Source organism: Anser cygnoides, chromosome 17, assembly GCF_040182565.1.
Source record: "Anser cygnoides isolate HZ-2024a breed goose chromosome 17, Taihu_goose_T2T_genome, whole genome shotgun sequence".
In the NCBI taxonomy this organism is placed as follows: Eukaryota; Metazoa; Chordata; class Aves; order Anseriformes; family Anatidae; genus Anser; species Anser cygnoides.
Window position 1 is genome coordinate 15161216 of NC_089889.1, and position 12109 is coordinate 15173324.

Here is a 12109-nt window from a genome sequence, read left to right on the forward strand (position 1 = left end):
CTCCGCGGCACAACGGGGGCTGGCGGAGCGGGCGGAGAGAGGGGATGTGCTCGCCGCCGGGCAACGGTGCCCGCCGTCCGGTCCCCGGGAGCGGCGGGGTGCGGGGGCCGGGCACCCCCCAGAGCCCCGCCACCGCGCTCCCTGCGGGAACGGCACCCGGCTGCGCAGGGCCGACCGAAAACCCCAGCGCCCTGACCCGGCGAACTGGGGCTCGGCTGAGACCCCCAAACCGTTCACACGCAGACCAGGAGGAGTAAGCCATGGGGGGGGGTTGCGATGACATCCGCCCCGCGACCGGTACCCCAGCTCTGAGATCCCACCCCAGGTCGTCCCTGCGGAGGAGGCTCCGTGGGCTGGGCACACCGCAGGCTGCCCACGGATGGCTGCGAGGGGACAGGGACCCATTGCGGCTCCCTTGGGCCCCGCACCGCTCTCCCGAGGCTGCTCCCGAAGGGACGGGGCCCCACCCGGCCGTCGCCTCGGGCCACCGCCGTCCTTGCACATCCCTCCGGGGCTCCCCTCCAAAGGCACACGGTTCCCTTCACCCCCCCGACCCCCCCACACCCCGACCCTTCCAGGGCTGCTCCAAGGGGACGCGGCTCCCTTCGGGCCATCCCTGTCCCTGCACGGCTCCCCCCGGGCTGCGGGCCGGAACGCGGGGCGGAGCGGCGGCCCCGCAGCCCCGTTGCCGGCGGGAGCCCGGCGGGGCGGCGCCGGGCGGGCGGTACTTAAGGCGGCGGGGCGGGCGGGCGGCACCGCCGGGCCATGGTTCCGCGGAGCGCCGTGCGGGCTCTCTGCGCCACCGCCGCCCCCGGGGCGCCCCGCGCTCCGTGCCCGGGGCCGCCCCGCCGCCGCCGGCCGCGGGTAGGGGCAGGGGTCCCGGTCCAGGTCCCCGGCCCCGGCCGGTGCCTCCGGCGCCCGCCGTGGATTTCGGGGATTCCCGGGAGGCGTTCCGCAGCAAGAGCAGCGCCGAGCTGCTGCGGGGGCTGCTGGTGCTGGGGCTGTGCGCCGTGGGGCCGCTGGTGGAGCACAACCGGGAGGTGGGTGCCGGGCCCGCCGCGGGGATGCCGGAGCCGGCCCGGGGGGTCCCGTTCGGGGTCGGGGGGGGGTGGGGGGGTGGGGGGGTGTCGGTGCCGGGCCGGAGCCCGGCGCTGAGGGTGCCGTGTCCGTGTCCCGCAGCTGCTGCAGCTCGGCCGGCGGGTGCTGGGCCGGGCGCTGTTCGAGCGGCTGATGAAGATGACCTTCTACGGGCAGTTCGTGGCCGGGGAGGACCAGGAGGCCATCAAGCCGCTCATCCGCCGGAACCGGGCCTTCGGCGTGGGCGCCGTGCTGGACTACAGCGTGGAGGAGGACCTGGGCCCCGCGCCGGCCGGGCGCCAGCCGCTGCCGTGAGCGCGGGGACCGGGGCGGCGGCGGCGGGCGGCGGCGGGCGGCGGCGGCGGGCGCGGGTCTTGGCCGCGCCGCTATTGGCTGAGCGCGCCCATCCCCCCGCCCCCATTGGCTGCGGCGCGGGGACCGCGTGCGTCACGGCCCCGCCTCCCGACGGGGGCCCCTTCCCCCGACGGGCGCTGCCCCCCCCGCCCCCCCCCGGACCCTTATCGCCCCGCCGCCGCCCGGCGCCGTTATCGGGGAGCGGCCGCTGCCTGCCTGCTGCGGGGCGCTGGCGCTTGGCCAGCCGCGGTTGGGCTGTGCCGGCGGGGGTGCTGCCGGCTGCTGCCGGCCCCGGGGGTGCTGCCGGCCCCGGGGGTGCTGCCGGCCCCGGGGGTGCTGCCGCCGGTGCATCCCGCACGGGAGGCTCTGCCAAGGCCTGGCTGCCGCACGCCGCGGTGTCACCGTGCCCGAGCCCCCGCGGGATTTGTTCGAGCAAAGGGCCAAGGGGGAAAAATGCCGTGCAGGAGGTCAGCCCGGGGCGTCGTCGCAGGGTGCTGGTGGCACCGGAGGGCCGCGCCCTGGTCGGTGCCGAAGTTGTTGCTCTGCTCGGAGGTGCGGGGCTGGAGCTGTCGGCCGCGGGAGCTGCTTTCTTCCCGCATCTGGGTGCTTCGGGGCTTTTCCAGCACGAACCAGATGCCGCCAGCAGGTTTCTGGCCTCCTGATGCCATCTGCTGTTTGCTGAGGCAGAGCTCCTGCGCAGCCTGCTCCTCCGCAGCACGCTGGAGGTAACCGAGTGGAAATGCCTCGCTCCCCCAGCAACAGGCTGCGGCTGCTCCTTGCGACCGGTTTTCCAGCTGGGAACAGCGGGGGGCGGGCACCAGCTGAGCCTGTGCCCCTGCATGCCTCGCACAGGCTGGGTCCTGCACCGCCTGGGCTGGCATCCAGCGCCCCGCCAGCTTGTCACGGGTGTCCTTGGCCCTGTGCTCAAGGCGCAAGTACCAGAGCTGCAGCCAGCTCATGGTGACGCAGCTGGAGAAAGGTCCCCTGCAGGCAGCACGGCCTGATGCTGCTCTGCTCCCGTGGGCTTTGGGATGGGGTGCAGCCCCCAGTAGGGCACGGGTGGGCAGGGCAGCTGGGCAGGGACTTTGCTTCCCATGGGAAGAAAGGAACAGCCCCCCCTCCCCCTCCCATCATAGTGCTGGTCATGGTCCCCTTGAAGCCTCCAGTCCATTGCTGGCCCACAGCCACCTGCACCAGGAGCTGGCTGCGGCTGGGCTAGTGTGGGCAGGGACCCTCCTGCCCCTGCAGCAGAGGCTCCCTGAATGCTTCTGGACTCCCCGAGTGTCTGCAGCACCCCACCATGCTTAGACTTTGCTTCCTCTAGAGATTCCTTGTGTGGACCGCTGATGTCTGCCCCAGCACGAGATTATGAACCAGCCTGGCCAATGAGCCACCCCAAAACACCTCATCCCCTTCTCCTCCACCTCCCAGTGCTGGTGCCGGGTGCTGTGCCAGGGTGTGCTGTGGGTCCCCGGGGGGGCACAGGGTGCTTTCTGCTTCACCTGAGGATTTGAACTGATGCTGTGCAGGGAGGTGCTGCGTCAGTCCTGCTACTGTTTGCTGGCAACTTGCGTGTGGGGCAAGCTTGGACGACTCTCTTCTGCCAAGTGCTTTGCTTGATTCCTACCTACGTGGTTTTAGCCATCACCAGTAGTTTGAGTGTGGGCTTCCTGTAACCATGAGACTTGCCTTTCGTGTGGTAATTGAGGAACAACTCATCGCTTCTGCCAGACCCAACTCCTGCTGATGAGCAAAGCAAATAGGCTGGGCTCGTGGCACCCTCCTGGTAACCTCCAGGGTGAAATGGATTATCACCTACTTATTTCTGACATGGGGAACTTTTGTGCTTTTCTTGAGACAACTGACTTGAGCCTGATCAAAAACTTACTGAAAGCCCAAGTCTCCCGTGTCAGCCACTTTACCTGTGCGCAGCAATCCAGCAGGCAGGTTTTCCCTGTGCTACTGTATTGATTCTTCCTTGTTAAAGCAGGATTGCATGGTCTTGCTTTCACACTTTTCTTCAGATTTGGTCTTGGGACCTTCTAAAGTTGAAAGTCACGTTTGCTCGCGGCTGAGGCCGAGGTGAACTGCATCCCACTGGAGCTTTCTTCATCACCTGCGTTGTAGCACACGCAGGGCCTGGTTTGTGCTGGGCTCCACAGTACGTGGCTCGTGCATGGTGGCACCAGCATGCTTGTCTGGGCAAGTGTGAGCTCCCAGGTCCTAGGCAGATCTTAGAAATGGCTCCTTTCCAGCTGCAGCCTGCCAAAAGCGTTCAGGCTGTGCTCAGAGATGCTTCCTGCTCTGGGAGGCTTGTGGCCAGGTATAAGCTGACTTCTGCTGGGTTAAGTGGCATTTGCTTCTTGTAGGAATGGCTTCACTAGCCAAGACTAATATTGCAAAGAACGCAGATGATATCCAGGAAGAGCTATTTCTTCAGCTGGAAGGAGCTTCCTTTATTTTGTTTGATGCAGAACAATAAAATGAGCACCATGGCACTGTTTTGAATGCCCCCCTCGGGGGTGAAGGGCTCGATGCAGTCATGCAGCAGGAATGCTGCTGGAAAGGGTGTGTTTGTCCTTAGGAATACAAAACACTCCAAACTCGAGAGTGTTTTCTGCTAATTAAGTTGCATAGGTCAGGAGAGCTTTGTTCCTGCTACTTGTCCCCAGCACCTCAGATGCCAGATTGAGGTGTGCTCGGAGCTTCAGAGCTGTCCTGCCTGCTTCAAGGGGATCTCGCAGCTCTCAGGGGCTTTGCTACCACATCCCATCCCTCAGCACATGATGTCTCCTCTCCTTTCCTTCTATCACCCTTCATATTCAGGGGCAGCAAGTTTCTTGACCTGTCATCCTAGGGGCAGCACGGTCATGGAGCAGAGACTGAGGACACAACAGGTTGCAGCGTGGTGCCCACAGCTCACCATGAGCTCTGGCTGCGTCTGCCCTGGCTCACATGAGGCTTTGCTGCACTGTGAGCAATTCAAAGCTGCTCCAGGGAGCCTCCAGCCGGACGGAAAGGCTTTGTCTCTGTTTGTTTGTGCTTCCAGCAACTCCTAATCCCTGTCACAGGGTTTCCACGTGGGTGAACACGTGTCCCCGCTTCCCTGTGGAAGCCCCCTGGCTCGACTCGCAGCACGCTTCCCCGTGGGGCTCTGTAGGGCATGGCCAATTTGGGGGCAGTGACTCCGGGTTTACACAAGGCAGAGATCTCCTGGGAGAAGACAGCTCTGTGCTGCCTTCCAGGGGCTGGCAGGGTTCCTCAGCAAGACCGCTGTCTGCAGGCTGGATTTAGGGTGTCAGAGAGGAAGCTTAGCTGCCTGAGCTCCAGGAGGAACTCATGACTTGGCCGGCGCTAGCATGGGCTGTCAGAGCCCTTTATCTCTGTGGCAAAGAGCTTGGGCTTGAAATTACATCCGAGGTTGGCTGGAGCCAAAGCTGAGGCCGTGTTTGTAAGCTGTTGACTAATGCCAAGGGGCAGAGGAGCAGGACAGCTGAGCTGCAGCAGGGGTTCTATGGCTTGATGCAACCTGGTCTGTAAGAGCTCCTCGTTTTGTGGTCTGGTCACTGGTGCCTGTGAGATGGGAGGTGTTCGGATGAGGTTTGGTGCTCCTCTGTGGTGAGGGCCATGGAGATGGAGCACCAGTGCTGACTTTGTCCTTGCCATGGGGTGGGTGTCCTCAACCACAGCTAGCTTGGGTGTGCTGAGAGCAGCTCTGGACCCAGGATCAGGGCATCCTCCCTGTGCTCCTCAGGGTCCCCAGGTAACACTTGCCTGGATGCTGAAACCCGATTGTTTTCCATGAGAGGATTTCGGGCAACTGAGCTGCCAACAGAGCTTATGCTGAGCAGCATTTGATCCATTGGCGATGGGATGGCAAGGGAAGAGCAGAGTCCAGCACCAGGCTGGCAGCAGGGGAGCCTTGGAGCTGCCCTGGCCACCAGCATGGGGCTGCAAGGGGTTGCTGACCTGGCCCTTATCTTCCCTGTTTCTCTTCTTAGCTCCTGCACCTCTGCAGCCGAGAAGGAGACAGGAGGTGAGTGACCCAGCCTCTCCTGCTCACAGGAGATAGCACCTGCCAGAGCATCCAGCCGGCCCAGGCACCATGGGCCTGGCGTGGGGGAAGGGCCCAGCTCCTACACGAGCTGAAGGAGGAATATTGAGGTTCTCAGCCAGCCCCACTTCTCAGCAAAGGCTGAGCTCCTGCTCAGTCAACAGAGCAAGGAGGGCATATTGGGGTCTTTGTGGGCTCTTGTGAGGTCCAAGGCAGATTCCTTCTCCCCTGAGCCCATGGAAGGATCTTCCCAGGGAGGCTGGCAGGACTGGAGGCAACACAGGGGCTACATGGCCTATCTCTGGCCTCTTCCACCCCAGGAGCAGAGCAGAGGGAAAAGCAGTACCATGCCCATCGTGGATCTGGGAGTCACCGCAATGGAGTCACCAGCGCCCGCACGTATTTCTATGCTGATGAGGCCAAATGTGATCAGCACATGGAGACTTTCCTTCGCTGCATCGATGCCTCAAGTAAGTCTTTGGTGTGTCCTCACAGTCCCGCAGTACCTGGGGACTCCAGGGACACCTGCATCCCCTCCTGCCCTGGTGTCCTGGCCAGCTGTGCCATGGTGGCTCTCTCCAGGTGGCAGCTCAGAGGACGGCTTCTCAGCCATCAAGCTGACAGCGCTGGGCAGGCCTCAGTTCCTGGTGAGTGCCCCTCGGTGCCAGGGCTGTGACTAGGGCAAGGTGGGCCAGAGCCAGGGCTGTGGATGTTGTATCTGCAGGGGTGGGTGCTCTGGGGTGTCCGCCTTGTGCAGCAGCACTCTACTTGTGGCAGAGGTGGGGAGGAGGCAGCAACAGGCTGTCCCCTCTGTGTCTGAGACCACCTGGGTGACAGCTTCAACCCCTGGGAGCATGTGAAGAGGTCCCAACATGAGGGTATGGGTGGTCAGTATTAGGCTTGGCCACTTCTTGCCCAGAGATTTCTCTGCTGTAGCGTCAGGGTCTGCCTGTGGGGCTGGGCATGATCCCTCAGCGTCTTGGCATCGCAGAAGGCTCCGAGCTGCCTGGGCTCCAGCCTGTGCAGCTCACCCAGAGTTCTGCCCCTACAGCTGCAGTTCTCGGAGGTGCTGGTGAAGTGGCGGTGGTTCTTCCACCAAATGGCTGTGGAGCAGGGCCAGGGTGGGCGGACAGCACTGGAGGTGAAGCTGGAGGTGGAGAAGCTGCAGGTGAGCGGGCTGATATCCAAGGGATGAGGCTGTGCTGTTGGGGGGAGCCTAACCATTGGGGGTGTGCTGCTGGAGGTGGCCCCAGAGGTCCTTGGAGCAACCCTGTGATGCCCCTGATGGGGTCTGACATCTCCTCGGCACTGACGCTCCTCTTGGTGGCAGGAGGCCCTGGCCAAGCTCGGCATTGCGACCAAGGCAGAGAGCCAGCACTGGTTGATGGGCGAGAACCTGGGTGTGAGCGGGTAAGCTGTCCGTGAGCTGCAGGGTGTTGTGGGGTGGGGACACTGGGGGACCTGGTCCAGCCTCACCATGTCCCTGTGACAGTTGGGCAACAGCAAGGGGAATTCTTCAAAGACCAGCGCTGGCCTGGTGCAGAAACCAGGGGCTCTGAAGGCAAAGGGTTTTTTGTTGGAGGTGACAAGATGGGTTGGGGTGCCATGTGCAGCAGGCTATGCAGCTGGTTTGCTGGTGAGACTGGGAGATGGTAGAGACCCCTCCAAGTCACCAGCATGGACCTGGCTTCCTGCTTACAGCACCGTGGACCTGCTGGCCTGGAACAGCCTGATCGACAGCCGCACCAAGCTCTCCAAGCTGCTGCTCATCCCCAACATGAAGGTGGGTGCACACTTTGGCCAGGCTCTGCCCCCTGACCAGCTCCACAGCGGGGGCACTGCCAGTGTGAGGCAGCCTGTCCCTGTTCCCTGTGCTGGTCTCCAGCTGTTGCTCCAAGTTTGGGTGCTGCATGGACTCTTCCCTATTGGGAGTTTGCTCTCTTTGCCTTTGGCCACCACCCTTTGCCTCTTTTGTGCAGGTCTGTCAGCTGTAGCCAGTGCCGAGAAGCTGTTGGGGGGGACAAACAGGAGCATCTGTGCTGGCTGGAGGGGCATTTGGGGGGCACGGGGTGTGTGTCTGCTGTCCCCAGGCTCTGCATGGCTGTTGGAGCAGGCAGCCTGCATGTTGCAGTGGTCGGGAGATGCTGAGTTTGCAGAAGGACTGGGGGTGGGCTTCCCAGGGCATTTGTCTCCCATGGGCAGCTCCTGTAGTGCTGCTCCCCAGGCAAGCTGGTGAACGGGCTCTTCTCACTTCAGACCAGGCAGCTCGAGCCTCTGTTCTCACACTTCACTGAGGAGGAGGATCAGCAGATGAAACGGATGCTGCAGCGGATGGACATCCTTGCCAAGGTCTGAGGAAGCTGGGACTGGGTGCCACTGTGGAGGGGGGACATGTGGCAGGTGGCGCCAGCAGCCAACCCTGCATCATTCACCCACCAGAGAGCCACGGAGACGGGCGTGAGGCTGATGGTGGACGCAGAGCAGAGCTACTTCCAGCCAGCCATCAGCCACCTCACCCTGGAGATGCAGCGGCGGTTCAACAGGGAGCGGGCAATCATCTTCAACACCTACCAGTGCTACCTGAAGGTGAGGGCTGGCAGAAGCTGTGCAGGCTCTGGCGTGCACAGCAGGGAAGGGACCTGCTGGAGCAGCTGGATGAGCACCTTGGTGATGCTCTGGTCCATTTGGTGTGATTCTGGGGCTGGCTCATGGCACTGATGTGATGACCCTACGCTGTCTCTGCCACCTCCTCCCAGGAGGCTTACAACAATGTGACTGTGGACGTGGAGCTGTCACGCCGGGAGGGCTGGCACTTCAGCACCAAGCTGGTCCGCGGCGCCTACATGGAGCAGGAGCGGGAGAGAGCAGCAAAGTTTGGCTATGAGGATCCCATCAACCCCACTTACGAGAAGACCAATGAGATGTACCACAGGTAGGGACCTGCCCCAGCCACACTCCCGCCTCCCTCCTCACCAGGCTTGGGCTTGGACACCCTCCCCACATGACACCATACTTCCCTGCAGGTGCCTAGACTATATCCTGGAGGAGATCAAGCACAGCCAGAAAGCCAGTGTGATGGTGGCATCTCACAACGAGGACACGATCAAATTCACCTTGCAGAGGTGGGGACTGGTGAGGAGGGGTCAGTGCCTTGCTCTGTGTTGGGTGATCAATGGGGATCAAGTGGGATGTGGGGCATGCGGTGGCAGCACTGTCTCTGCTCTTTCCTAACACCAAGGTTTGGCTTGCAGGATGATAGAGCTTGGGATCCATCCTTCGGAGAAGAAGGTCTGCTTTGGGCAGCTGCTGGGCATGTGTGACCAGATCACCTTCCCCCTGGGTGAGTGCTGAAGCTCCAGTACCTGGGAGCAGGGGGGACATGGCAGACGTGCTTCTGTCCCACGCTTACCCTGAGGTCTCTTTGACCTGCTGTGGGGTCTGAAGGGCCAGTGAAGCAGGGCTGTGGGCTGTCACAAGGCTGAAGATGGTTTCTTGTTGCCTGGGCAGAAGTGGTGAAGCCCAGGAGAGGATGGCACTGTCAGAGGAAGGTGCCCTGACCTGGGAAACACTAGGTGCCACAGGGAGTGTGTGTGGGGGAGACCGACAGGTTTCGAAGCTCCTTCATGAAAGGGTAACCAGAAGAGCTGTGCTATGGTGGGATGGATTAGTCCTCTTCCCTGGCTGTGTCAATACGGGGACACCTGCATAGGGTTATGGAGAGGGAGGGTATAGATGAGGACTTTTGAGGTGGAGTCCAGTGAGTGTCTGGTGAGACCGTGGTGGCAGGACAGGGGAATTCCTCCCTCAGGCCATGAGCTGAAATGGGGCTGCTGGTAGATGCTGGTGTGGTGGGAGCCAGAGCTCTTTGCTATGTGGACTGGCTCAGCTGAGGCAAGACTGGTGGTGGCAGGTCCCCCTGTCAGCCACATGCCCTTGCCCAGACCTTTGTCCTGTACCAGGGCCCCTTCTCTGGGCAGCTGTGCTCCTGCACTGCCACCACACCAGCAGCTCTGGCACCCGGCGTGGAGCCAGGGTGGGGCCTTGGTTCCCAGCTCCAGCCTAGGGCTTCTCGCATATTCCCTGACACCTGAGGTGACTTCCCCTGCTTCTTTGTGACCCTCGTTCCCCGCAGACAGGCCCAGACACAGGCACTCGCTGGTCAGGGCTGATCCCCCTCCCCATCCCAGTCTCCGGAGCAGGGACTCGAGGCCAGGAGAGCAGCATGAGGCAGACCGGGCAGTTGTCCAGCACGGATGCTGCTCTGTCCTGGAGTTCCCCCAGTAAGCAGGGCTTGGCTGTGTGTCTGCAGCCTCTTCTGGTCATGCTGGAAAAATGTGTTAACTTGATGTTTCTGGTTGAATGCTTCTTGAATTGGCCCAGCCCTGGCTGCCGGCATTCCCAGGGCTGCCGGTGACCTCAGCGCTCTCCCCCCCCCAACAGCACCTTCCCAAGCTCCCTGTGCTGAGCAGCGGGTGGGACAGGCTGCTGCCCCCCCTGCCTGGGCAGGCTCCTCCATGTCTGGCAGGAGATGCTCCCAGGCTTCCCTCCCGATTGCTCAATCCTGTCCTCCAGCCCTGCTGCGGTGGGCTGGCCCTGACTCTTCCATGCAGTGCCAGGGTTCTGAGTTGGCACATGGTCACATCCCTGTGCCCCCGGCCCTGGAATGGTCTGGGCACCTTGGAGCATCCATCCCCATGTCCCTGCCCCTTTTCTGGGAGCAAGAGCTGTCACAGCAGAGCCCACAGTGCCTTGGAGGCTCTCTGGGGCACTTCCAAGATCCCCCTCTCTTCCTCCAGGTCAGGCCGGTTTTCCTGTCTACAAGTATGTGCCCTATGGCCCAGTGGATGAGGTGCTGCCCTACCTGTCCCGCCGAGCCCAGGAGAACAGGGGCTTCATGCAGAGAGCGAACCAGGAGCGGGATCTACTCTGGAGGGAGTTCAAGCGACGACTCTTTGCGGGCACCATCTTCAGCCCCAACCCCTGACCCTCCCCAGACCCGCAGGATCCAGCTGCAGTGCTTGGCTCAGCTGGTGCCTGGGGATGGGGCTCTTGTGCCTTTGTGTGTAACCACTAACCCACTAACCTCCTTGTTGCTGTTTTTCCCCCCTGAGGCCTTTGCCTGGGGAGGCAATGTTCTCTTGTTGCTGTTTGAACCATATCCTCCTTTGGGAGGCCACTACTGTAGGGCTGCCCCAGCTGGCAGTGCCCCAAGGGACATCCCCCTGCTGTCCCAGCACTGAGAGCCCAGGGCAAGCAGATCTTTACCTCACAGCAGATGCTGGTGCTCCCCTGCCAGCCCTTCCCTGCCCCCCAGCCTTGGTGAATATTGTCCTGGTGTTTTGCCCTCCAAGCAGTGAACATGGAGATTTGGCCACCAGCTCCATGGCACATGTACAAGGCCCACAGGGTGGCTCAGCTTTCCCCAGCCCTCCCTGGGCCAGAAGGTCCTGCAGATTCTGCCAGGCGCCAGCTCTGCAGAAGACTCAGCAGAGGCTGAAGTGACTAGCAGAGGTGGCAGTCAGAGGTGGCTGGGGCAGAAGGGGGTCCCTGCTGCCTGCTCACCTGGGGCAGGCCTAGGCTCTTGCCCCATCCTGCTGGGCTGAGCAGAGCCACAGCTCCCCAGGCTCTCGGTCTCAGCTTCTTGCAGCAGTGCTGGCCCTGGGGCACACATCCAGGGGGGCAGGAGCTGCCAGGCCACATCCCTGTGCTGTCCCAACGCTGCGGGGACTTGCGTGGGGCCAGAGCTGTGCTGTGGGCAGGGGAGGTCTGGACGGCCACTGGGAGCTGGCTGGGCCGCGGCTCTGCCAGACACTGGATTTGCCAGAGAACGGCAATAATTAAAGCATGGCTGTGCTGTTTTCTTGTTCCTGCCTCTCCTAGAGTCATAGGGCAGTAGGCCGCGGGCTCTGCCTCGCTGCCCTGATGGCGGAGGCCGGGGGGGGGGCAGCACTCAGCCCCCCCAGCTGCACGCTTTGGCTCGAGCCGGGAGCCGAGGCTCGGGGCCAGGAGGCCGAGCGGGGCTGCACGGGGCGAGGCCAAACTTCCCCGGTCCTGGCCCCAGGGGGAGCTGCGGAGCCGCCCGGGAGGGGCTGGCAGCATCCGCGGCGGCTCCGGGGCACCCGGGGGCCCCCCCCGGCTGGGTCCTGCCCGCCTGGGGTCCCCGTCCCCCCTCGCAGTTCCTTCTGTGAAAGCCCAAAGGGTGAAGGGTGACGTTTAGGCTTTCCAGCTACGCTTGCTTACCGCTTTGTCTCCGTTTTTTTTTTTTTTTTTTTTTTTTCCTCCTGGTTTTGCCTTTCCGAGCACGCGGAGGGGCAGGCAGCATGACTGAGGGGGGCAGGGGCTCTTGAGCTGCGAGTGTTTAAAAGGAGGGTGCTGGTGCAGGTAGCAGCCGGGCTCCCGGTGCTCCTGGGAGGAGAGGAGATGTGATCCCCGCTCCTGGCCACCTCTTTGGCCCCTTCTGATTGTTGTGGAGTGAACAACTCTCAGGATGCACGAAGAAATGGCTCAAGATGCCGAGACCCAAAGCTCCCTGCACCCTCGGAGCCCAGGGATGCGGGCACAGGGAGCACTGCTGTTGCTGGAGGGTGCTGGTGCTGCTGGACGTAGGACCACCTAAGTGCACGA

At 62.6% G+C, this 12109-nt stretch overlaps 1 protein-coding gene across 2 annotated transcripts; it reads left to right on the plus strand.

Annotated features, from left to right (window-relative positions):
• Positions 1 to 820: 820 nt before the first annotated feature.
• Positions 821 to 11343, plus strand: PRODH (proline dehydrogenase 1). Of its 2 annotated transcripts, XM_066978729.1 has the most exons (14): positions 821 to 1040; positions 1180 to 1388; positions 5433 to 5467; positions 5806 to 5955; positions 6068 to 6132; positions 6537 to 6653; positions 6816 to 6895; positions 7187 to 7268; positions 7742 to 7834; positions 7925 to 8071; positions 8242 to 8417; positions 8509 to 8607; positions 8737 to 8825; positions 10282 to 11343. In XM_066978729.1, exons 2-14 carry the CDS (start codon positions 1231 to 1233, stop codon positions 10467 to 10469), a joined length of 1479 nt encoding a protein of 492 aa, XP_066834830.1. In that variant the 5' UTR covers positions 821 to 1040; positions 1180 to 1230; the 3' UTR covers positions 10470 to 11343. The 2 variants fall into 2 exon arrangements, with proteins under 2 accessions (XP_066834830.1, XP_013054433.2); XM_013198979.3 differs by lacking the exons at positions 821 to 1040; positions 1180 to 1388 and adding an exon at positions 1722 to 2156.
• The last annotated feature ends 766 nt before the right edge of the window (positions 11344 to 12109 follow it).